The sequence below is a fragment of the Brachyistius frenatus genome, unplaced genomic scaffold (assembly GCF_029030835.1).
Source record: "Brachyistius frenatus isolate BFR_SWC_R1_liver_20210118 unplaced genomic scaffold, ASM2903083v1 Contig_30, whole genome shotgun sequence".
Classification (NCBI taxonomy): Eukaryota; Metazoa; Chordata; class Actinopteri; family Embiotocidae; genus Brachyistius; species Brachyistius frenatus.
In genome coordinates this window covers 3,080,138-3,105,978 of record NW_027210629.1, presented here as the reverse complement: position 1 = coordinate 3,105,978, position 25,841 = coordinate 3,080,138, and the positions used below count along the sequence as shown (strand labels likewise).

Sequence of the window (25,841 nt, the reverse complement as noted above, 5' to 3'; positions counted from 1 at the left end):
TCCTTCTGAGGATAAGAGAAACGCTGTCGCACATCATTGTGTAGCCTCCTTTAGCTGTTTAAAGTGTCAGGAGAAATTATGGTTGAATTTTCACCACTAACAATTTTGGCTGGACTGTGAGATAGTTACAGAGGAGAGTGCCCACATCTTGACCAACACACATAAATTAGCAAGATTGTTAGCAGGCGGTAATTAGGCAACAGGGATTAGAGCTGCGAGATACAGGCTTGGGTAATTATGACAGCTATTTTCCCCTACTCAAGTCAGACCTCACAGTAAGTCCACCAGACATTTAACCAAAACAGCGCAGAGGTTTACAGACACAAATCAGAAATGCACACAGATACACACACAAAAATGCAGGTGTGATATCAATATGACAACGATTAGGCTGGAAGGTTTCATAATCCTCCACTCACACGTGTCCAGAGAAGCAACCATAAATTACCCTTTTCATCCTGCTCTTGCAATCACTGATAATGTCCCAGTTTGAATTGTGTTTGGGTTAATTGGCCACTTAAGCTATGATCTCATTGCTGTTGAGAAAACAAACAGATGATGACGGTGTTGATGCAGATGCAATGGTTTGGCTGCAGGTGGTGTAAACATATATTCTATAGATCTGCACCACATTCAATCCGATTTCACACCACAAACTATTTTCCCAACCTCTTTATTATGTCTCTCTTCCACATATTTATTGCCCTTTTTCTTACATATACAGTACATAATGAGGGTATTATGAATATGCACAGCATTTGTGAAAATGAGCCTGAAACATAACTTAGAGAAGAGATGTGACTTTGAAAATCCCCCTGTTATATCTACATCTTTCAACCAGGGAGTAACAATTTATGAAAACTGATCCAAGGTCAGACATTTCAAGGCTGATGTGTCCTCTTTGTTATTTTTTTTTCCATGTGTTGATAAGGTCAAAACAATCCAGCATCACTGTGGTTGCAGTGAAGTGTATTTTCCAGCAGAAATATTATAATTTTGTCCGAATGCTCAAATTCCAACACAACTGATGTAAATAGCATCATAATTAAAAGCTTAAAATATATATATATATATATATATACCCCAACCTCTGTAATGATAGTGTTTATGTCTGAGGAGCTTTCAATCACATTCTGTCAAACTCAATCCGTTGTGTATCGCTTCATCTGTGAATGAAAAACGGTGCTTTTTATTTGTCACTTTTTCTTCAATGTTTGACAATAGCTAGTTTCTAAGATCCTCTTCTTTGTCTTTTGATTCAAAATAAATCACATGGATTAAGTTTGATTTGAATGTGCACTTCATGTTCCAGACAAACTGAAAAAAAAAAAAATCCCATAAACAGGTTTATAAGCCATTAGGCACATCTTTGAAAAGTGCTGGTATTCGAAATACTCCTAATTGCCATTTTATCCTCATTAATGCAAGTCTTAACTTGAAACATCTACCCATGAAAAGGAGCAGTCCCTGATACACTACAAACTATGGAATTGTTTGAATACATAAATAAGAAAGTTTTGAGTAATGATAAATTTGATTTCAGTCTTTAATATTGTGTGGGAGATATTTTGTAGATTCATTTAGGAATATGAAAGTATGCACCCATGCTCTGTGTCGTTGGAATCATTTGTCCTAATGAAGGTCGATGCTGCTTGTTTATGAGCCTGAATTCCATTGAGGAAGGCATCAGTTACCGAACAGGAGGTTTGAGTGAGTGAACAGAGGTCTGGACAGCTTACCTTTAAATGTGTCACTTTACAGTCAAAATGTGCAAAAGAGCAGATTTGTAACAAATATATTTGGTTGCAAATGTGTGTCTGAGTCAAAATTTCCTTTCTTTCTTCACACAATTTATAAAATGAATTTGTTGAGAAGCCAGCTCCATCTGTTTGACTGCTCTCTGCCTATTTTGGTCTGTCTCACTTTCCCCATCTTTCTTTGGAAACACAGCGTTGATATTGTATTATACTGCTTATTTGTTGAGGCTGTGTGTATACATTCAGCGCAGCACACGTTTCCTGTTAACATTGGAGGCTGAACTCACTTCCAAAAATTACAGCTTCTCAGGCCAGTTCTGCAGAACAGACCTCTGCCTTGTCTAAATATCTGCCAGCTCCAACACTGTCTGTCCCAGATCTCAAAGCAAATGTCGGCTAAACACAGAACTGGACTGCTTCACAGAGTCTAAACGAGACTAATACAGCTTAAAAGTTCTTAAATGCCCTCAAATCAGAACCAATATTCATCTAAAATCTAGTTTTGTGGTCACACACTTTCTGTCAGACACACTTAACAATTTATAGAATAAAACAGACACACACCATCTGAGAACCTGACAAATCTAATCCTTTAACTCTTGGAATAGAGCGTAAAACTTTGTGTACACCTACTTACAATAAGTGATCATTTCTTTTCCATATCAGTATGTCTGCAAAGAGTCATCTATTCAAGTATACAATGTTCAGAACCACAAGCAACACAAAATCAATTTGAAATATTTGAAATATTTAAATTAATCTGGCTTGCTTTTTTTTTTTTTACTGGAGAGTTTACTTTTTCTGATGAAGTCAAACGGTTCATTTCTGTATCACGTTATGATGCATTGGGTCCACTTCTCTGCGCTGCTGCGAGATGGAGAACGGTGGAAATGGCCCTCTTGGATCCTCTCGGAGCCGCTCTGATTGTGCATACAAAGCCTTTCGGAAATTGGGAGAGGTAAACAGAGGCCAGGCAGTGCTGCAACCTGTCAAACACCCCGGTGTATGATTTAAGACAATCTTGAGCTCAAACATAAACATCCCAGCAGGCTCTCGCTGTGCACTCAGCCCTAACTGCTGCAGAGGCAGCCTTGGTGGAGGAGGAGGGGATGGTGTTATGTCTTGGCAGAAATATTGGATATGGTACCTGTTTGGGGCTTTCAAGAGGGATATTACTGCGGAGGTAAACTGAGAGGAAGATTTTCTTGTGACTATACTGTATAAATGTGCAGCCTTACAGATAGAAACACATAAAGGATGATTCCTGTTTAATACAACTTGAGTCTTATTTTCATAGTTTGACAATCATTTGTGTTTCTTATGATAACATTGTATTCACGAAAGTAACTGTAGACATCTGGGACCATGGTGACACATTGCTACAATAGAGGAGTTGTGGTCAGATGATCAGCCAAGCTGTAAACAAGCCAGATTCTCTTTACAATTTCATTGAGGTAAAGACAAAAGTCAACAACATTTCAGTCATGACAGACTAATTGAAAGAATGGCTTAAAGATTAATAAATACATTTATTTGACATAGTGTGCTCAGAAAAAATTGAAGAGATAAGTCAGAAGTCTTCGGCAAGACATAATCCTTTTACAAGTGTAGTTGAGCAGGATTTTTTTCTGAATTGAGTATAGAAACTCAGTATCAGTCTTTCTTCCTTTAGCACCTTCAAAAGCCTTGATGAGAATATGGATGGATGTGAAGCAGGACTTCGGATGACCTCACTGGTCTAATACAAACTATAGAGGTGGAGGAGGAGGAAGTGGAGTTCATGAAAAACTCTGATTGGGTGAAGTGTGAGATTGTTAAAACTCTCAGTCAGCTGACTGACATCGAAGTACTCTGAATAAATTAAAGGAAGTTTGTTTCATTTAAGTTCAGTCAGTCTGATTGTCTCAGTGCTCATATTGCTTATCCACTTAGACATCTTAGCGATGTTGCCATGTTTCCACATCTAACCATTTAACTGCATTAGTACAAAGATGTTAATTCCAATAGAAATTTTGGGCAGAACTTTGCCAGAATGATCCTTTAATGTTCAACTCATGTGACACATAGTCAATCACAAAGTCTCAACTGTATTTGCTCGAGGACACACATGCCTGGGAACAGTCATCTTAACAATACACCTAATGCAATGGTGCAATGCATGTTTCTCACCATCAGTACTCTGCAGCGAAAGCCACATGGGCTCTATAAACAGGCTGCTTCTCCCAATGAATGGAGCACATCACATGATCTTTTAAGCACTAAGAACCCCTCACTCGCAAGCACCCATATCGTGTTTTTTTTTCTTTTCTTTTCTTTTCTTTTTTCTTGGTGGAATGAAGGGGAGACAGAAAGAGGGAGAGAGGACATTTTTTACTTAATTGGGATCTCGAGTACATTTGTTTTCAATAAAGAGGTGTGCTTTGTTTGCATTCTCTCACTCTCTCCTTCTTTTTCTGGTGTTTCCCCCACTATCTGACTGTGACTGGCTTGAAATGTGAGTGGCTGCCTGGTCACCCTGCACCAACCCTCCACCTCGTCTTATGATGGCTGGCAAAAACAGCCGCCCCACCATTTCCATTCATAACTACTCAACTAAGTTGCTGCAGATTTTCTATAACTTTGCAAGGTTGGATACTGTTGCTGTTCATTGTGGTTACAGAGAAAATTATTTGAGTCACAATGGAGTAATAGAACATATGATCAAAATGAGAAATGAGGACCCAAGTTGATGATTACTTTATGGACACGAAAAACTGATGAGAAGTCTCCATGTATGCCTGCATCTAGCCTCACAACGAACCTGGCGAACAGGAGACTGGAGCTTTGACTTAGTGATAGTAATGTGTTGGCACACTTCTGCTTTGAACTGTAATCCACCTGCAAATCATAAATAAGCGCATGCACTAAACAAGGTTTTTCAGCTTTTTCCCATGGCCGCCAGCCAGCGACCAGCCTTCAGGGGTGTGAAAGGCCCCGCCAGGGGTCAAAGAAAGTGATTGGCCAATGAAGTCATTCCGGGATCAACGCCCAATTCCTCCAGCTCCTAAGTGAATACTTCATCTCCTTTTCCTCATTAAGAAATCCATGTGGCTGTGGAAGAGGACTAGATAAAAATGACCGATCTCAGAAAGGCAAACATTAATCAAGAGAACCACTGAGGCCACAAAACAGCTGGAGTCTGATTCTGGTAGGGGATGTAGCAACTATTTCTTAACTAATAACAGTTAACTCAGGCTTAAAAACTGTGTTTTCCTGCCCTGTCTGGTTGACTGTTTCTGCCTCGTTTCACATCCGTCACTGTGTGGTTGGTTGTGTGCTTTCTTGCACCTGTAACCACACCCATCCGTGATGTCACTGCATCCTTAAGTACACCTCTACACCACTGCAATGAGATGAGAGGTTAAAGCACTGAAAGTCAGCAAAAACAAGATTTTCAGTGTGACTTAATCTTCTATGTTTCAGTAGAATGTAGTGGACCAGTGTAACGTGGTCAACATGCAACAAATGACCAGTGTCTTTATGGATTATTTAATCATATTTCTGTCCTAAAAAGCTATGGCAGCCATTTCAAACATGCACAGGGCAGCAAGTAAAACTTTTCTATCTGTGTGTTAAAATACAATTACTTACAGGCCTCAATAAACTTTGTGTCCTTCTTGCTCACAAAACTTCAATCCAAACTATTGCCTACAATCACAAAATGAAAATAATTTGGATAGCATTGCTCTCCACCCAAAGTGAATAATTAGTCCATCTGATCCATATTAGCACATAATGGTAAATGACAAAAAATAAAAAGGAAATATGCTCTTGTTTGGTCAAGGGTGTTTTGGCATCGTATGTGCATACGCATTTCATTAGTTCACACAGATGCTTGCAATATAATCTCCCAGAGCATTTTTACTGACATATCTTTACAGCCTCAACACTACAGTATTCGAAGGGGAGGTCCGTTTCCCACGATGGCCTACGGCACTTTAATGGAGTCCTGCAGTGTTACTGTCAACAACCTGAACATGTCTAGCACAGATACTGTGCAGCAGTTATGACTCCTGCTTTCTTTAAGAGCATGTTCCACTGAGACAGGCCTGGTTCTATTCAGGGGCATTAGGGGGCATCGCAGCCTAACTTTGCTCCCTCTTGGATGCTTTTTCCCACTCAGACACCACACTAGGGATATCTGATGCCACTGAAATGATGATATTGTTGCAGTGGAGGTGATGGTCTCCACTACACCAACCTTCCTATGATTCCAAGGAAAAATCTAAATTTTGATGGGACTGAATAGATAAAAAAAATAAAAATAAATTAAAAAAAACATTTATCTGCCATATTCTTAAACTAAACAGAGGAATAACAATTCAATTCTGGAATTTAGACTGCTGACTTTTTTTTTTTTTTAAACGTGGTTTGCTCCAGGAAGGACATTCAGGGTGATAATTTCAGCAAAATGTATCCCACTTTTCATGGCAACATTACAGTTTTCAAAAGAAAACACACAATATTTAATCTGTGAATTAGATATGTGATTGAGCAGGCATGAGTGTGTTTTTGTGTGCATGGCTTATTGTGCCTATTCACTGTGTACATACTTCCATACAGTATTAACACATATTTTGGAGGAACCTAATCAAAGCATGCAATGTATATATTTGCATGTGTCTACATACATGCATGCAGACATTTGTAATGTGTAATGCAATGTGTGCACCTGTGCATGTACAGGTATTAAATATGAAACATAACTTTTCTGAGAAGCATGTGACTCTGTGCTCTCTTTCTTTCTGAGTGTATATATGTCATTGTCTGATACACAGGTGGCTGTTGTGTTTGGGCTGGTACAGTTTACAATTTTGGGCTAATCACGTGACAGTCCAAGGGCCCTGCCTATGGTGCGAACAGGACCACCCACGTGGCCAAAAAAGGAACAGCCATGTAATTGTGAGGGAACCGCCTCCTGACGCAGAGCGTGATGACCGCGATTGAGACGGATTACGATGCGTCTTTTTTTTTTCTCCTCACAACACTAAAGCAGGTCTTTTTTTCTTTATCTGTATCATAACCGGCGCGTTTCGCACTCCACGGGGGGCCGATATCACGGATTCTGCAGAGCGGCTCCCCACCTGGACTGAAGATGGTAAGTGCGCTGCTGGCAGCCAGACCAGCCGCTTGTAAGAGCTGCTAACTCAGGTGTGAAGTCCATGGTGCAGATTTACTGACACTCTGGTCCAACAAGCAGCTGCGGGGGTCGATTAGGTATAAGAAGCCATGTGTTTACCTTAATATGTCCTTGATTATTTACCTGTCATGGAATTTTTTTATTTGAGTGACTTTTAGTGATCCAGGTGTTTTAAACATGTGAATGAAGCTGTCTATTTCTTTTATCTGACAAACCTTAAAAACCTTTTGGGCTTATTTTGTCCGGTTTTTGCAAAGGTTTACCTGTCTGCTGCACTGAGAAAAGTATGGATATCTGCCTACTGCTTTCGGCTACCAGTTAACAGGAGCATATGGATACAAAGTTAGATAGTGATAAAATCCTAAATGTAGGCGTTGGGCGTTTGCAGCCGAATTTCACATCAGAAATGCACAAAAAAGGACTACTCATTCATTTGTTTCTGCAGCTGGTGAAATATGATCTAATTTAAACTGTTTGGATCCGCAGCAATACTGTGATATGATAACAATAAATCAATAAAGTTAATGATAAATTTAATAAAGGGCGTAAATAAGCATGTCCATGCGTCACGGCGCGTAAATGACGAATCATTAACACACGTTCATATTTAAAAGGTCGTAGAATTGTATCCTGTCATTAAATAGTTTAGTCAAAGAGTTATTATTTTGCATTTTATGATCCATCTTATCTTGTGGCTGAGGTGCGTTTGTAAATGGACTTAATGTTTCCGAAACCCGTAATATACGTTTCATCATTGAGACAAAAACCTCAGCAAATGAATGACACAGCAAAAGTTTAGTTGTCAAAACTACACCAGCCTGTTTGCTATGGAAATGCTGCTACTGTAAAGACGCTATTGTCAACAATAGCATCTACCCGTGAACCACTAAAATGAGGCTCAACTACCACCATTGTGGTGGTGGTACAGGGGGGGGGGGGGGAACAAAGTTAAAAACATCATTTCTGACATTCCTCGGCCCCCCTTCCGACTTACAGACCGGGTACCTTGCCTCAGACTTCAGATCCTCTCAGCGCAATTCATTCTAGCAACGAAAAGCGATGTGGAAACCCAAAACGCACCGAGGGGTTCGGCTCTCAGAGAGCCTCCCCTGAAGTTGGACATGCACACATGAGCTCTGTCTGCCTGGGTGGTCTCCCTACTTTAGTGAGCTGTTGCTAAGCAGCTAATAATAGTCGTGTTTGCTGAGTAATTTTTGCCCTTCTGGAACCAATCAGATGCAAGAAAGTCCTGCAATCTGACAGGCCCAGAGGCGGGATCTCGAGTCTTTTTTTTTTTTCTTTTCACCCCTCCTCCTTCACTGCCTCCAAATGGAGAGAGGTCTTTTTCTCCTCTTCTATTGAATCTCAGAGTTGGCCGTGACGCGCGGCCCAGGGGAAGACCACATAGATCTCACCAGAATGCTACGACCATCGAGGTTTCTTACCCGACGACTTGTGTATGGGAATCACCTCGCGCACCTCGCTTTTTGAGAGAAACTTACTTTTTTTTTTTTAAGAGACTCGGTGAATGCGGTGAAAGCGGTGGAGACCTCCGGATCACGAAATGTTGGGATGGAAGGCGCAGACTATGACTCGCCGTCTCCAACAGGAGTATGAAGTCCTACTTCACGGTTGTGAGATCTCCGAGAGTGAAACTCTGTTGCCTTGGGATATCGCTACACGCTTTCGGGGAAATACTATAAAGTGGGAAACGGTAACCATCTCGCAGTCCCCGCAACATGGCCTCGGCTGCTAATGCGCCCTCCGAGCAGGAAAACAGAGACCCCGATCGGCCGAGGATAACGCGGAGGAACAGGGGGGACTATACCCGCAACACACCGCTGGATTTGGAGTATTTGCAGCGGCCGAGTTACTGCGATGCAGGCTTTGCTTTGGAGCAAATCACAGAGGTGCTTATTTATCTTATTTGCCGGGGAACCGCTTAATGGTCCTGCATTCATTGTATTCGCTGAGAAAAGTGACCAAACTATGTCCAGTCGCTGCTAGGTAACAGGACGGGCTGGGCAGGGGGACACAGGGGCAAGGCAAGGTTGTAGAGATCCCACAGTTGTTTTGATCTATTTCATTTAGACTCTTCCTATGCAGCCGGCTTCTCTTTTAGGATGTGAAGCAAATTTTGAGCTCCTATTTCCCAAATACAACCACTCGATTGTTCCTAATGCATCCCCAACCTATAACGGTCTGAGACGAGGCGAAACATGCAGCGTTCACTCACTCAGTGAGCGCCACAACTCCCTGTTAAACAACGCTCAACTTCACGTTTATTTTCGCAGTGAGCTGCTTTAAAAGTTTTGGTGTCAGTTAAAAGTTTGTGACAGTACGTAAACCTTGGTGACTTGCGTAAAGAGAGAGCGAGAGGAGGGGAAGAAAAAAAAAAAAAAAAAATCCATGTGGCTGCCCTCTTCCGTTCACAAATATTGTGAGTCCCCCCTGTGATGGCTCCTCCACTCCCCATGCAGGCCGGAACACACGGGCTGCTGGACGGGGAGTGGAGTTGTGTGTGGTGGTATTTAAAATCACCGGTTGAAGTGTGGGTGGGTGTGCGTCAGTGTTAGCGTGGGCCACCTCGGTGACAAATTATACTCCTTCCAAAAGAAAAGTTCTTCTGCAGTGATGACCTTTTTTTTTTTTGTAACACTTCAAAGTATTGTTCAGTCTTATTTACTGGGGCTTCTGTGCTACTTAGACGACTATTATAATTCCAAAGCAGACTTGTAAGACCCTCTAGGCTATTTTGTTTCAGGTGGATATCTTAATGTGTGAAGCAAAGACACAGGAGAGGCCTATTATCAAAAGCCCACTGACTGTATAGTTGTGGTTTGACACTTATCTCCTTTTATTCCCCTCTGTCAACCTTGGAGGTCCAGCTGCAGAGCAAACATGTGACTTTTGTGTTTTTCTTTTTTGTTTGGGGGTGGGGGGGATCAGCTCATTCATAACTCATCACTGCAGCAGTGAAATGACAGAGCTGGACTGTGTATCTTGTCTTTTTGCATGTATCATGCTAAGGTTACAGTTTATAAGTGTTACTGATATGACCGAACCTGTGGCTCTCACTCTGGGGAGTCCTCAGCGGTTTCCCCTGCAGATGTGTGTGTTTTCAGTCACTGAAGGTTAGCAGAGTAAGGCAGTGACTGTGTCGTATTATTTTGTTCCCAGCTCTCGTGTCCCTTAGATACTTAATTATAGATATATGTGCAGTCTTATGGTGAGTCATAACTCTTCTCAGATGCGGTTCCTTGGGTCAAATTGGGGCCTGTAGTTTAAAGACTCTTTGACATGAACACATTTGGGACCACCTGTGCTCGTCATTTCTTTGCATGTATAACATTAAACCTTTGCTCTTGAACCCTACAGCCTCACCTGCCCAGGTAAGTTCAGTGTTCTGTGTTTTGATTGACAGTAACATTAGGACTCTTGTCTTATCATAGGGGAAGGCGACTGGGAGGAAAGCACCTCTGTGGCTGAGAGCGAAGTTCCAGAGACTTTTATTTAGGCTGGGCTGTTACATACAAAAGAACTGCGGAAAGTTTTTGGTGGTGGGCCTCATGATTTTTGGAGCGTTCGCTGTGGGCTTAAGGGCAGCTAATCTGGAAACGGACGTGGAGAAACTCTGGGTGGAAGGTAAGACGGTCTAATTTATGTTTGACAACTTGTACAATTTATCTGCTTCTCATGTATGTGTTTGCGTGGAACCTGCTTTGACTGTTCTTGATTTCAGTGCTTTACAATTTTACATTGGGATGGTTTAGATGTGACAAGAGGGGCTTGGTGGGTGCTACTAAACAAACTAGGGGGATTGTTTATTGTTTAGGTCCTGGCAAGTGGCCAAGTGTAATTGGAAAATAATTGCACATTTCCTAACATACTTGCAGTTCTCAATCTGTGTCAGACCCAGACGCAAGGTGTGCAAGAGGTGACTGCAACTGCGCTCCTGAATAAGGTTGTAATTAAGTTCATAACCAGCTTTTTGAGGTAGAGGAAATTTTTGTCAAAGCCGCCATTTTGTGAGAGAGTGTGTGTGTGTGTGTGTGTGTGTGTGTGTGTGTGTGTGTGTGTGTGTGTGTGTGTGTGTGTGTGTGTGTGTGTGTGTGTGTGTGTGTGTGTGTGTGTGTGTCAGAGAGAGAGTGTGTGAGTGAGTGTGTGTCTGCCTGCCCCCAGCAGTTGAAGGCTCAGAGACTGTGTGTGGTCCCGTTTTGGACAGCTCTCAACTTTCCAAAAAGATTTGTCTCCGGCTGCAGGGAAAAAGCGGAGTGAGGACAGGAACTCGTGTTTATGTGGTGGATGGGCCCACTTGTTTGTTTTTTTTTTCCTTTCAGAAACAGCTTATGAATAATGAACATTTAAAAGGGAAAAAGAGACTGTGCTTATGGGTGGTGCTTGGTGGGGGGGGGGGGGGTAAGGGGCTGAGCTTTTTTTTTTTTTTTTTTTCCTTTCCTTTGATCCGCATTCCTGCACTTATGGCTAAAGTCGGCTGGTGGAGTCATGAATGGAGGAGCAGATTTTGCTGTTGAAAAATGTGTAGATTATTTCTTTGGTGATTAAAAGCAGGACCAAAATATTTCTTGCACTTAGATTTAATCCTGCTTGTGTGGTCACCTTTTTTGTGCTCTCTACGTTTTAACCCCCCTCTTTCAAGTAAAAAAAGACAACAACCTGTATAGTCCCTGAGACGAAGCATTAAAGCAGACTGATTCCTGAACAGATCAAACACCCCACCTCTTCCCTGGGTTGGCTGCTCTCTCCTTGCGTGCTGCTGCAGGGGTCTGACAGACAGCGTGTTCTTCTAATCTGTTGCGCAGGCGCAGTTGGCAGCAGTTGAGGTGGAGGGGAGCCTCTTCAGCACAGGACTCCTGATTGTGCTCAGAGGATCACACTGTTTTCACACACTTTTCACATGTCAGACCACGGCCATGTGTAGTAAGACGAGGGGCACCACATGACACCAAATGTTAATACGAACTCCATAATGCATCCTTTACGACTACACAGGCATTAAGTGAATTTGAGGAGTCAAGAAATCGATGGATGGAAAAGTAACTGCTTATGATTTTAATAATTTTTGGTCATTTATTAGATAAAGTGATCAAACTTGCTGAGATCAGCCTCTATTTTCATAATTGACAGCTTTTTTTTATTTAATTTTTTATGTCAAGCTAGTGTATACTAGTGTATTTAGCAACATTTTGGCCAACCTATCATTTAGAGCATATTGAGGATACAAATCACAGTAGAGAAGTCCATTATGCTGCAGTAAATGTTTGTTTCTGTGAATGTTTTGGTACTTTCTTGCCACACAAACTTTTGCCTTTGACATATTGTAATGGTCACGAGCATTCGAGCTGCCCTCAGCTGCTTCGCTTCATGAAGCAGCAAACTGTTGATCTTTTACAGCCACATATAAAGTCTACAGAGAGTAAAAATGTCTGATACCGAAAAATATAGTTTGGATGGATTTATTGTGTTATTTATTGAGCAGTAAAACAGTGAGGATTTGTGGATTTTCCTGTTATTGTAAACACTTGTTTGTATTTATCAGACAAAGTATCATTTTAGTTCAGGCTCTGTTCACTTGTGATTGATATTTGTCATCTTTCCCAGATGTTTCAGGTATTCACTGGCCCTATTGTACAGTTAACAATGACTTAACAATAAATCTAATTCAGAAAGCTCAAAATCCAATTCTGTACAGCCTTCTTTACTCTTTTTTTTTTTTTTTTTTTCCCCATTCACTGATGTTACTCCATTAGGTTTTGGCATGGACACAACAGCCTAGATTTCTAGTGAACCTGGCGGACACCTGCGTAGTGACCTCTGGTAGACATCTACAACATGGTGTCATAGTGGCTAGTACTGATACACAGAGACCTGCTCGCACACACACAGACACTGAGTAGGAGACGGGGCTGCGGTGGTTTCTGAGGTCCCGTTACGTGAGGGGTTCCAGATGTTGGTAGGGAGAGATCTGTTTGTTTAGATTAGACTGCACAGCTGAGGGATAGATTAGTTCTGCCTGGACCGGGGAACGCTGTGCTGGGCCGTGCTGGGGGACCGGCTCATCGTCCGAGAGGAAAAAGAGGAGAGAAGAGGAGAGGACGGAACGGCTGTTTATGTTTCATTTGGAACTGCCCTCCACAGGCGACCCGTGGACGACCCCGCCTGGAAGCTGTGTGGCCTGTGGACGCATGCACACACACACACATGCACACACACACGCACACACACACGCACACACACACACACACACACACACACACACACATGCGATACAACCACCTCCGATTAGATCTCTTGATTTCGTTCGAATTGACTGGAGCTGCGTTTACGTTTGTGATCTCATGTCGTGTCTGTCATCACCTGTTTTGTGGTCGTGCCAAAGCAGCTGAAGTCTACAGCAGACCTCTATTAGCTTGCGTACCGGAGTTGGCCAGTGTGTTTATTCTACACGTGCCACAGCTTTCGCAGGGATTGTCTCTTCTCACACAGAGCGCACTCAGCACTGTTTATAACTACTCAGACACAGGAAGTTCTGTTTATTAGACAAAGTGACAGGGACCAATTGGGAGTGAGACGCATGCCTGCACAAAGAGGAGATTGTGTTCAACCTCTGAGGTCGTATGTTTGTTTTTTTTTCTTTGCTAAATAATCAGCAAAGCATAGTACTCTTTTTAAGTGTTTTTTTTTTTCTGCCGAGAAAACATGCAGTGACAGTGTTGTGTATTTCAGGCAGATTGCATCCACACTGCATACAAGTTCTGTGTAAATATCCACTGTGATGCTGACAGGAACTGATTATCTCAAAGAGGAAGTTGTAGTATTGTGGCATCCTATCTTGATCTCCCCACACACAAATGTGGCTTGAAGCCCTCCGAGTGCTTCTCCTCCATGTTGGAGCACATGCCTGTTGCCTTATGTTCTGACTTTAGATACACTCTCAGTTTCAAATTGCAGATGATTCTAGGTGATCTTGCGATGATTTACCATAAGCCACGTTTGGGTAGCGGAGACATAGAGGAGAGGAATGAGACCCCTTAACAGTCCCTCCTGGCTGCAAAATGGAAAACGGAGCCATCCCATGGCATTCTGGGTTAACGCAAACACAGGCCAAATTGTAAAGAAAATAGGAGCCATGCCTGCCTCTAATTAAAACAGTATCACATAAACATTGGCCTTCCTGTAGGACAGCCCTTCGCTCTTTCGCTCTGTGTCTGCGCTGAGAGAGGGGCTGGAGATTATGGGGCTGTGCTGATGGGGGGGGGAGAGAGAGAAGGTAGAGGGAGGAAAAAGTTTGGAAATGGGGCTTTTGAAGCTTGAGCTCTGGGCAAGGGTTGAAGTTGAAACTGGGGGTGAAGCAGATGAGCTGGAGCTGTACTGTAATCTGGGCTGAGTTGAGGTTAGCCTGTAGCTTTAGCCTGCACTGGAGAGAAGATGGGGGCCAACGGCACTCGGAGGATGTATTTTGTTTTCATCGTACATGGACTTGGAGTTGAGCTCCACGCAGATGCGTATGTGTGATTCAAGTTGAAATGAGTTTATGGTTCCCCAGATTTACAGCCCTGGACTGGCGCGCAGGGTATGGATTGTAGTCTCAAGGCTACAGACCGAGGGGAGACCCTTGGTCCCGGAGCGCTTTCTTTGGGGGCATAAGTGTAGAGGCCAGGGGCCACGAGGGGAAGACCCCTGGGACCCAGAGGTCATCTTGTGGAGGCCCCGCTATTTAAAACCTCACCTGATACTCACCCTGTGGCCTGGGTGCAGAGTGAAGCCTCCCAGCAGAGGGGAGGGGGGTGGAAGAAATGCAGCAGAAGTTGCAGCTGTCACCAGCCGCTGTATATGTTCATGTGTGAAGGCCTACTGTATATGAGTGCATCTCATGAGCCAGATGTTGTTAGGAAAGAATGCGTGGCTTTCTCATTGGAGGAGTATTTCATTTTATGAATGGTTTAACCTTTTGACATCTCTTCTCCAGCAGAGGGCAGTGAATCTGATGTATTATTTTATTTAATCTCTGAATCAAAATATATCTAACTCAAATAAATATCCAAATTCTACATTAGTGCTCACCATCATTCCTGCTTTGATGACAGAATATATGTTTAGGAATGACATGACAAAGAGGAGGAAAATTCAAACTTTTCCCATGACAACTGATTGCCTTCAGCTTCTTCTTCCTGAAATCAATAAGAGAAACAGTTCAAATGATGCCATGTTTGTGTGCATACTGAGCTTGATATAAGGTTTTAGATTAATTTTTTTTTTTTTTTTTTTCCTAAAGCAACTCCCTCCCTCCCTTGCATGTCTGTTTTGTATCTAGTGTGATTAAGAGCTTAGCTGACAGAGCTGGTGGTTGTTTTGTTGTTTTGCTGGTAATGGCAGTGGAGAAGGGAGCAGTATAATGATAAGTGCATGCGGAAGAAGCCTTGACATCCTTTCTTGTGGACGAGGAAGAGGAGGAGGAGGAGGAGGAAGAAGAGGAGGAGAGAGAGGAGGAAGAGTGGCGTCTCCACTGAGGGGATTGTGGTTTGCATGATTGAATTATTCGGCTTTTGATGTGTATGGGAGCATTGATACATGCATGGATGCATGTGCGAGGGCACACACACGCGCGCGCGCACACACACACACACACACACACACACACACACACACACACACACACACACACACACACACACACACACACACACACACACACACACACACACACACACACTGTCATATGCATACTGCTTTCGAGTTCTGAAAGAGTAGGTGGTTGACCAGGGCTGACATGGCAGGCTATTTTGATGGGCCTCTCTTTTCTATTTTCTTCCTCTTCTCTTCCCTGGTCTTCCTTTTTCTCTCGTTTCTTTCACTCACTCTTTATCTCCAGCAGCTTTCATTCAGCAGCAATCAAACACACAAATACACCCACACCCAATAGTTTTTTTTTTTTTTTTCCTAGTTAGCACAGAATACACCACACAGAGTCATCTATCTTTCCGTCTCTCCAAAACTCTTTGCAGTTGCACACAAATATGAGTCTGCGCACATAAGGCATGCCCACTTCTTTCAAAATTGGACTCCTTTAAGTTTTGTGTTCATCCGTTTATTACAACCGGGATTAAACCTGCTGTATAAGGAGGAACATTCCGGGGTGTTGTGTTAAAACTTTATGAGTTGATGAAAAGTGGAGGCTAGCTGGTGAGGGGTTTAGTGTAGGGAAACATTGCGCCTCTGGTGCTGTACACAGACTTCCAGTGATGTTTTCTCATCAGCTTTGTGTGTGTTCGCCCTACCTGGTGAGAAGTAGAATGCCAGGCAACAGTTCGAAAATATTACTCATTAACCGCGCAATGTGCCTGCCTCGGGGAGAGCGCGCTCCCATTCACAAACAACATCCTGAGATGCCTCCAAAGCTCTCTGTTTACATTTTGCATTCTTTCAGGCGCTCTTATTCAAAAACCAGAGCCCTGCGAATGACCGACCACAGGAGACTGTGGAGAGAATTACCCTTCCCCCGCCTCCACTACCTCCTTCTCTCTCTTCCTCTCTCTCTCTCTCTATCCCTCTCTTTTCCTCTGTGCCAGAAAGGTCTCTCTCTTTACCCGAGCCTCCTTCCCCCTCCTACCTCCCCTCCTCCACCACCACCACCACCACCACCACCCCCTCCTCCCCCCAGTCCCTGGCTGGAGAGAGTGGCCTCAGAATGCCAGATGTATTACAGAGTGAGCCACGGCAATGTAAACACTCAGCCCTGCCATGAGAGCAGGGTGGTCTGGCCTCCCTCCTTCCCTCCCCTCCGATCCCCTCGCTCCCTCCCTCTTCCCCTTTCCTCTCTTCCCTCCCTCACAGCGCTGACTGCCAGAAGGGTGGAGAAAGTACAAAACAGCAGAGGGTGTGTGTGTGTGTGTGTGTGTGTGTGTGTGTGTGTGTGTGTGTGTGTGTGTGTGTGCGCGCGCGCGCGAGCTTGCGCGAGCGCATGCATGTGCCTGTGTGTGCCTGTGTGTTGGAGGGGTGACAGAGCGAGGGAAGAAGCAGGAGTATAGTAGCGGCAGTGTGTTTGTGTTTTGGCTGCAGTGCCTACCGTACACTAGGAGAGAGATTGGGGTGTGGATTGATGTTTCTCAGACTGCAGAGCAGAGAAAGTTTCTTGCAAACATCTCCTAATGCTCTGTGTGTGTGTGTGTGCGCGTGTGCGCGCGATTTTTTTTTTTTTTTTTTTTTTTTTTTTTTTAGCCCCGCTGGCACACCACAGTTACATACGTAGCTGTATAGTTCATTGTAATTCCTACAGCGCATCGTCATAGAATCTGGCAGTTTCAGCAGTTACACAAGTACCGCACATGCACACGCAAGGCATAAAGATTCAGAGATAACATTTCCTCTCACAGATGATTGAGAGGTTTGGAGCTCCAGATCGGGTCAATGAGAAATAGCCTCTTGTCCTGAGACCTCCCTGCAAGTCTGACTGATGCATGAGAACACTTGGGGCACTTGTGAAGCAGCACAAAAACTGCAGCAATGCCAGATGGGTGTCCTCTTATTTCTGTCATTGTATTGCTGCTTTTCTTTTTGGATATTTGCATCTGACATGCTTCAAGTAAGAAAAGTACTCGTGACTATACATGGTCTGTCTTATATTTAGGCCAGATGTACGTAAAAAAAAAAATTAAAAAAAAATTAGTATCTGAGTGCAAAAGTGTTTATCAGGCTGGACATCGAAATATCACAAAGTGTCACGAGTTAAAAGCCAGTATCACTTGGTCACTTAGTTGTTGTTTTTTACTCAATCATGGATCAGTCTTTTAGTCAATGACACTTATTTTTCATACCGACAATTCACTACACATTCAGGCCAGTTTAAGGTAGCTAAACCTGGCTCAACTTTTGCTGCTATGTACTGTAAAGTCTCCTGGCAAGGCACTGTACTGGCCAATCACATACATGCATTCCTCTGTAACCATGTTTACCTCCCAATCATCATGCTTGTTGATGTGTTGTTGATTTAACACAGGGCAAATGTTTGGGCTAAATGCCCACATGTCAGGTAGCCAGCAACTTCGAATATGTAAAAAGGACTATCATGTTTGTCATGAACTTTCTAAGGTGCCAATTTATCAGTGTTTTGTTTAAAGTTTGTTGCACTGTCCTATACTAATGCTGGTTTAACACTGATGTATGTGTTTTCTGTCTTTCTTTTTTTTTTTTAATTGAAAACTAAATTAAGTGTTGGTGTTGTACTGATACTCTTGCTTTGAATTGGCACAGGTATTGATAATTGTTTGTAAAGTCCTAAGGAACCATAGAAAATTCCATGCATAAATGAAGTACCTGAAAAAGAAATTTCCTTCTGTCTTTCCGTCTTCTTCCATTCACACTCTCTCTGCTTCTACCCCTGTGTTTTTCTATTCCACACATAGGAATGTGTGATTCTGGGATACCTGGAATCACAGGCCATCTTTACAGGAAATGACAAAGAGATGGCTGGCTGAGATTGGCTGTTCAGGCTCATGTCACGGTCTGTTATGGCTGGGGGCCAATCACAAGGCTGTAAATGCAGCAGTGGGAGAGGGCTCACCTGGCTTGAATTTGACAGGTACTGACAGCAGATACAGGATGAGATCCCCCCCCCCAGCAATGCTACAGTTGATAGAAGAGTTGTCACAGGATTTTTTTTTTTCTTTCTTCAAATTATTTTTAAGATCTCTTATTTAGTTTAACAAAAGGGTGTGTGGAGATTTTAAAAAATAGGTTTTACATCACTTACATTGACAGTAGCATCAAATTTTGTATCTCTACTTGGTTGCATTAATACATCAATTTTAATTGAACCACAACCACTGCACACATGCATGCACATGCTACAAGCTCAGACTTTCTGTCAGCGGTTTTCTTTCCACTGCTCTGTGAATCCATTGGCATTGAATAGGACAGAAAACGTTTTTTCTTTTTTCTTTTTTTTTGGGGGGGGGGGGGGGAGAGAGGGACCTGAATGAAGGCAGCAACGTGGAAGAATCTGCCCATTGAGGACTGTGTGAATGTACACCTCGGGCCCAGGGGAAGCTGCATTGGGAGCCAGCCGACTGCTAAATACACCCATTTTAGGGGCTGCAGGGGCAGGACAGGTGATTAGCATAATCAGGGGCTAGGGGAGGCATACATATGGTAATGCTGCAGATGGGGGGTGAGGGTTGGTGGTATGGGTGGGGATTCAGGGGGGGGGGGGCAGTGGTTGGCAGCTGGGGTGTCACATTTGTGTCAGCAGGGGAGGGGGGGGGGTGCTCGGGGGTGTGTGGCTGAGGAGATCCTCAGCTACAGCTGCACGTCAGGGCACCTAAACTGTTCCCATTATCTCTTTCTCTCTCTTTTCCATCATCCTACCATCCTACTCATTTTTTTCCTCTTCTTTTATAATCACCTACCTTCCACCTTGCTTGTTTTACCCTCCCTCTGCGGGAGCCCCCTCTTTCTTTGTAAGCTGACAGGAGAGAGGGGGAGAGAGTGAGGGGCGCTCACCACAGGTCAGATGGGGTCTCGGCTCTCAGTAAGGCCTTTCATCACATATTTGTGGCTGTGTGCACACCTGCATTGCAGAGCCCACGTTCAAAACTACCATTAATGTTATGTATGCTGCTGTGTGTGCTGCTGCCACCATGCTACAGCGACCGTGCTGCAGCTATTACTGCCTGTACTTTTTACACTGCCTCAACAACAGACAGTGCAAGTCGCATGTAAAATTGGTTCTAAACATGAGGGACAGCAGAAGTATTGGAATCTAGTTAGACTTGCAAAGGGTCGATACGGCACACAAACAGTAAAACTTTAGTATTATTCAAGGCTCATGTAGTTTTCATACTGGAAGTATACTGGAATGGTAGATGTGGATGGTAAAGGGAAATTCGTTTCCTTCTCTAATGCAATGCAGCATCCGATATAAAGCTTGAGATATTGTCCGGTTTCCAGAAAAGGCAAAAGTTGCTCAATGTTTAAGTCAAGCCAAGTTATAAGATCATTTAGTAAACATTTTTAGCTGATTGTTTCTTAAAAAAGTTGCTACTTTGACAGAATTTTTGTTTTGTTATCCAGCTGTTGTTATATGAAATGATGAAGGAGTCCGTATCTGAAGTCCTGCCTCATGGCGCAGAGTTGTTGACACTCATTCATAGTTTTCAGTGGGTCTGTATGTTATAGCAAGGATATAATATGAAGCAGCAGATAAGGCAGGACATACATGGCAGGAAAACCCAAGAAACAAAAGTGGGAGACAGAAACGGTGACAGCAGATGGTACAAAGATGACGCAGACAAACGATGGAGGAAGGCAACAGGTGGGTTTCCACTTAGTGATCAAAGCTCTGCCAGCTGATTGGCAGCAGCAGCTGGGGAGGAAGAGGAGAGAGGAAGGGATGGACTTGCTGTGGGAAACTACCTGAGCAGAGTGACCAGTAGCAAGGAGCAAGCAAGGTCAAATAAGAAATGTCAGAGAGAATGATGCAACTAATTAATCTATGGTAAATGGGCTAACTGGAAAATCAATGAGTATAAGCAGCTCTGTCAAAAGATTTTCTGAATATTTCTATATGAATACACTGTATATGCTGAAGGTATTTTCATATACATACAGTAGGTATGTAAAGTACCAATATACATGAAAGACTAACCACTCAGACCAAGATCCAAGGTAAAATCATGCAACTTGGTTTCCTAATATAGCAAATGCACTCCATTGTTTCACCTCTCTCTGTGTGTGTGTGTGTGTGTGTGTGTGTGTGTGTGTGTGTGTGTGTGTGTGTGTGTGTGTGTGTGTGTGTGTGTGTGTGTGTGTGTGTGTGTGTGTGTATTGCTCAAAAAATTAAAGGGAACACTTAAACAACACATCCTAGATCTCAATGAATGAAATATTCAAGTTGAAAATCTGTATTCATTACATAGTGGAATGTGTTGAGAACAAAATAACACAAGAATGATCAATGGAAATCAAAATCATTACCCCATGGAGGTCTGGATTCAGAATCATACTCAAAATAAAAGTGGAAAAATCAGATCACAGGCTGATCCAACTTCTGTGGAAATTCCTCAAGACAAGTCAAAATGAGGCTCAGTAGTGTGTGAGGCCTCCACGTGCCTGTATCACTCCCTACAATGCCTGGGCATGCTCCTGATGAGACGACGGATGTTCTCCTGAGGGATCTCCTCCCAGACCTGGATCAAAGCATCAGTCAACTCCTGGACAGTCTGCGGTGCGACGTGGCGTCGGTGGACGGAACGAGACACGATGTCCCAGATGTGCTGGATTGGATTCAGGTCTGGGGAACGGGAAGGCCGGTCCATAGCATCAATGCCTTCATCATTCAAGAACTGCTGACACTCCAGCCACATGAGGCCGAGCATTGTCATGCATCAGAAGGAACCCAGGGCCCACTGCACCAGCATATGGTCTTCCAATGGGTCTGAGGATCTCATCCCGGTACCTAATGGCAGTGTGCTAGCAGTCTGGCTAGCACACGGAGGGCTGTGCGGCCCTCCAAAGAAATGCCTCCCCAGACCATCGCTGACCCACCGCCAAACCGGTCACGCTGGAGGATGTTGCAGGCAGCAGAACGTTCTCCACGGTGTCTCCAGACTCTGTCACGTCTGTCACATGTGCTCAGTGTGAACCTGGCGAAGCTGCCCACCTTGGTGTTCTCTGGCAAAGTCCAATCGCCCTGCACGGTGTTGGGCTGTAAGCACAGGCCCCACTTGTGGACGTTGGGCCCTCGTACCACCCTCATGGAGTCTGTTTCTGACAGTTTGAGCAGGAACATGCACATTAGTGGCCTGCTGGAGGTCATTTTGTAGGGCTCTGGCAGTGCTCCTCCTGTTCCTCCTTGCACAAAGGAGCAGATAGCGGTCCCGCTGCTGGGTTGTTGTCCTCCTACGGCCCCCTCCACGTCTCCTGGTGTACCGGCCTGTCTCCTGGTATCTCCTCCGTGCTCTTGACACTGTGCTGACAGACACAGCGAACCTTCTTGCCACAGCGTGCATTGATGTGTCATCCTGGATGAGCTTCACTACCTGAGCAACTTCTGTGGGTTGCAGACACCGCCTCATGCTACCTCTAGTGGTGAGGGCACTGGCAAAATGCAAAAGTGACCAAAAATCAGCCAGAAAGGACGAGGACAGAGAAATGGTCTGTGGTCACCACCTGCACAACCATTCCTTTATAGGGGTTGTCTTGATAAGTGCCTCATTTCCACCTGTTGTCTGTTCCATTTGCACAACAGCAGGTGAAAGTGTTGTTTAAGTGTTCCCTTTATTTTTTTGAGCAGTGTATATATATATATATATATATGTGTTTTTTTTTTTTTTTAAATTTTATTGCTAAACCTCTAAAATAACTTTAAAATCAGCCAGAACATAAACAGCTGTGCCTGATTTTTCTACATGAAGCCCTTTCTTTCAGCTAATCTATCTGGCAGCTAATCTGCTATATAGGACAATGACATTCTTCAACCTGTTTTAATAATTATCTTATCAGAAAACGTGAAAATATAGGTGATTAAGCAGCATTTTCACATCACATTACACGTGACATCTCACGCAACAGGTGTCACTTCCCATTGTTAAAACATATTTTTACATGACAAAACAAACATTTTCTCTAAAAGCACAGTTGCATTACATTCAAATTCAACTCTCCAGAAGTAGCTTTCCAAGTAGCTTTCTCAGAGTGCAGTTTAGTTTTTTCGGTGTTTGTGTCTTCACTCCTTTGGCGGTACGTGGGGCTCAGGGTATGGGAGGTCGCCGAAGACTTGGTAGCGCAGAGATGACCTGGTTTTGGGGGGGCTTCCTCCTCACCACAGGGGGTCCCTGCTGAGATGGGGCCTAATCCAGCTAATCCTTTCTCTGCACACAGACACACACCCACAGACACGCACACACAAAGATGTGTTTAGCCACATGCATGTACATACAGTGTATTTGTGTGCATGAATAATGTCTTGCACATATATAAATGAGCCCTTTAGCATCTTACATTAAGATCAAACGTTATATCAGACATCTGTATGTGATCTAGCAAAGAGAACCTTGTTTTTGGTATTTGTCAATACACGTGCAGATATATTCAGGGATAGATAAACTGTTGTTTCCTCTTTAGTTTGGTTTAACACCAGCATCGCACACCAGAGTTGTGGGAGTAGTTTTGCTGGTGGTGGTGCATGTTTTCCTTGAAAGTGCGGGTTGCTTCCGTTGTCAGACATAAGAGATGTGCAGGGGGTGCGGCTCCGCTGTTGTGTGTTGCATGGAAAAGAGAAAATTGGGTGAGGGGAAAAGGGGGGTGGGCTGGCTTTGACAGAGGGGCCGGGCTGATTGCCATCATGATCTGGCCAATCAGAGAGCAGAGCTGAATAGAGCAAAGAGAGAGAAAATGAGAGTATAAAGAGGAGGGGGTGGGGGGGAGGGGGGAGTTCAGAGCTGAAAGGAGGAAGGGGGTGATGTCAGTTCCTTAGAAACCTACTTTCTCTCCTTTCGTGCCCACCGCCCCTCATTCCTTTACTTTGAGAATAGGGGGGACCAGGGGTTAATGTTATGCAACAATACTGAATACCCACACTGAGGGCTCCACTACAGTGACATACATAAGCCTCTTCTCTTCTCTTCTCTTCTCTTAATAATTCATCAATCGTTAGTAACGCTTACACAAGCAGCTCACATACACAGGTGGCCGTGCACATGAACTCCTCAGTGATATGATGAGTCAAATAACTGATTCAGGGATGCAACTATGAATCATCTCCCGATTTATTTTCTTGATTAAATGTTAGATCTATAATGAGTCCAAAAATAATAGATTTCTATGTCCCACAGGCCAAGTTAGAGTAATTATCACAGAAGACCTAAGAAATGGCAAGTCTTCACATTTGAAAAGCATACAACCTGTAAAATTATGATTAATGCTAAATTTGATAATTGCAAAAAAAATTGGAGTTATGTCTTGTTTAAAAATGCCACAAATTTCTAGTGTGGATGTTTTGGTTTTTTTTCCTCTGAATGTCCTTGTATGTTTTGTATTTTCATTTTCTTTTGCTTTTTGTCAGAGCAGGTGAGCTCATTTAAAGTCTTACTTTGGGCTCTGGTAACATCACATGGTTATAGGTTATTAGCCAGAAGCATAATCAAAGTAAATCTGTTGAAAGAGGAGGAGGTGCTGCAGGAAGGCCAGAATAAGGATGAGAAAGCAAGTCACCAAGAAGCTGAACTGGCAGAGGAAACATTTGAAAGTCAGTGACACTTTCTTTTGGTCACAGCAGCTGAGCCTGGCGCGGGACACCTTCGAGACATCAACACATGCTCGGGTCAACCAGTTTTCTGAGGAGAAGGAATATGGGAATATGTGTCATTGAAGAAACACAGCTGTGTGTACACACACGCTATCACGTACGCAACAGTGTGTGTGTGCACTCGCGCACACATTTTCTTGGTCCAGCTGGGGTGTTAATTTCACCCCAAGGCTGTGTGAGTGTTGACCCCAAAACTTTGTAACCTCGTGAAGTGTGGAATTCTCTGAGCCTGAGGCTGTAATGTGCTGTTTCCTGTCGAGAGAGAGTACATTCCTTTGACTTGTCCCATTCCTCACTGCTTGCTGTAAACTCAAGGTCTTTGGGTGGCAGTCGACGACTTGGAAAGAGTTTAGAACAGACAGTGAGTTCTTTCTAACCATGAGCCTCCCATCTTTTTTCAATCAGACCTTTCTTCATCTCCCTGCTTCGCATTGAACCGCACTGAAAATGGATGTACTCCTCTCTCTCTCTCTACCTGTGTTCCCATTCTTCCTCTTGGCACAGTGCACTTAAGCCGAGCCTCGGGCGAGCTTTGCCTCCGAGCGTTGAGTGCATCAGACAAGTTGACTTGTTAGTGCACTGTCAGTGTGCGTCGGGTCTTAATCAGTTCCATGCGAGCTCCTTTGAAGGGAGGGGTGGTGTAACGTAGCTGCGGAGCTGGCCTAGCAGTGGAAAGCATGTCGCTCCAGTTAGCCTAGGCCTGCTATTAATGATGAGTATTATAAACATGCCTTCAGACAGGATCAGATGGGAATGCTGTTTGGGTCCAGAAAAAAAGAAATCAAGTGTGTTTTCCTAATGCCCCAAGACATGACCCCCTCCCCCCCCCTGTTCCATTGGTCTGACTGGGTGGTCCACCCCAGCAGAACAGGCATGCTTATGTTCAACTTTAATGCCATTACAATGGACTAAAAATAATCAATCCAGGCCTACTGTTGCACAAATTGTGCAGAATTGTTAAATTGGATTAAAGCACAATAAAATGTTACAGATTTTTCACACAGTCAGATCTTTCACTGCACATTTTTCATGTGTGCGTGTGTGTGTGTGTGTGTGTGTGTGTGTGTGTGACCAAGTGAAAGGAGATGACTGTAAATTGCTCGAGCTTTCACCGCACGTTTAGTCGCCGATGATGGAAAGGCTCAAATCCTCTGCTCGTAAATCAGACACAGATACACTGAGCTGAAGGATGCATATGAACACGCACGCGCACACACACACACACACACACACACACACAAATCTCTGTCTTGAGTTCAAAACATGCAAAAAAACAAAATTATGGGACATTTTTTTGTTCGTCTTTTGACTGAAAATGTGGGATGTTGCCCATCCTTGCACGACTGTAATTGCCTGCATTTGTTCGTGTGTGTGTGTGTGTGTGTGTGTGTGTGTGTGAGGGAGACTTTGCCAGACTTTCCTTGGCTGTACTGGGGTGGAGCAGGGCAGCTAAAGGGCCTGAAAGGCTGCTTTTGTAGCTCGGGCTAGCTCAGAGCTCAGAGCGCACGCACAGGGCTTAGTCTCACCACGATACTGGGAGCAAAGCCTGGAAGAGAGCCTCTCTCTCTATCACACACGCACA

At 43.7% G+C, this 25,841-nt stretch overlaps 1 protein-coding gene across 2 annotated transcripts in view; it reads left to right on the top strand.

Moving 5' to 3' along the window:
* The first annotated feature begins 8,265 nt into the window (after nt 1-8,265).
* The window catches only part of ptch1 (patched 1), a 55,261-nt gene continuing 37,685 nt past the window's right edge, over nt 8,266-25,841 (top strand). For both annotated transcript variants that reach the window (XM_069699553.1, XM_069699554.1), the window contains exons 1-2: nt 8,266-8,846; nt 10,389-10,581. In XM_069699553.1, the coding sequence (XP_069555654.1) occupies nt 8,676-8,846; nt 10,389-10,581 (364 nt within the window). In that variant the 5' untranslated portion in view covers nt 8,266-8,675. The remainder of the gene's footprint in view (nt 8,847-10,388; nt 10,582-25,841) is intronic.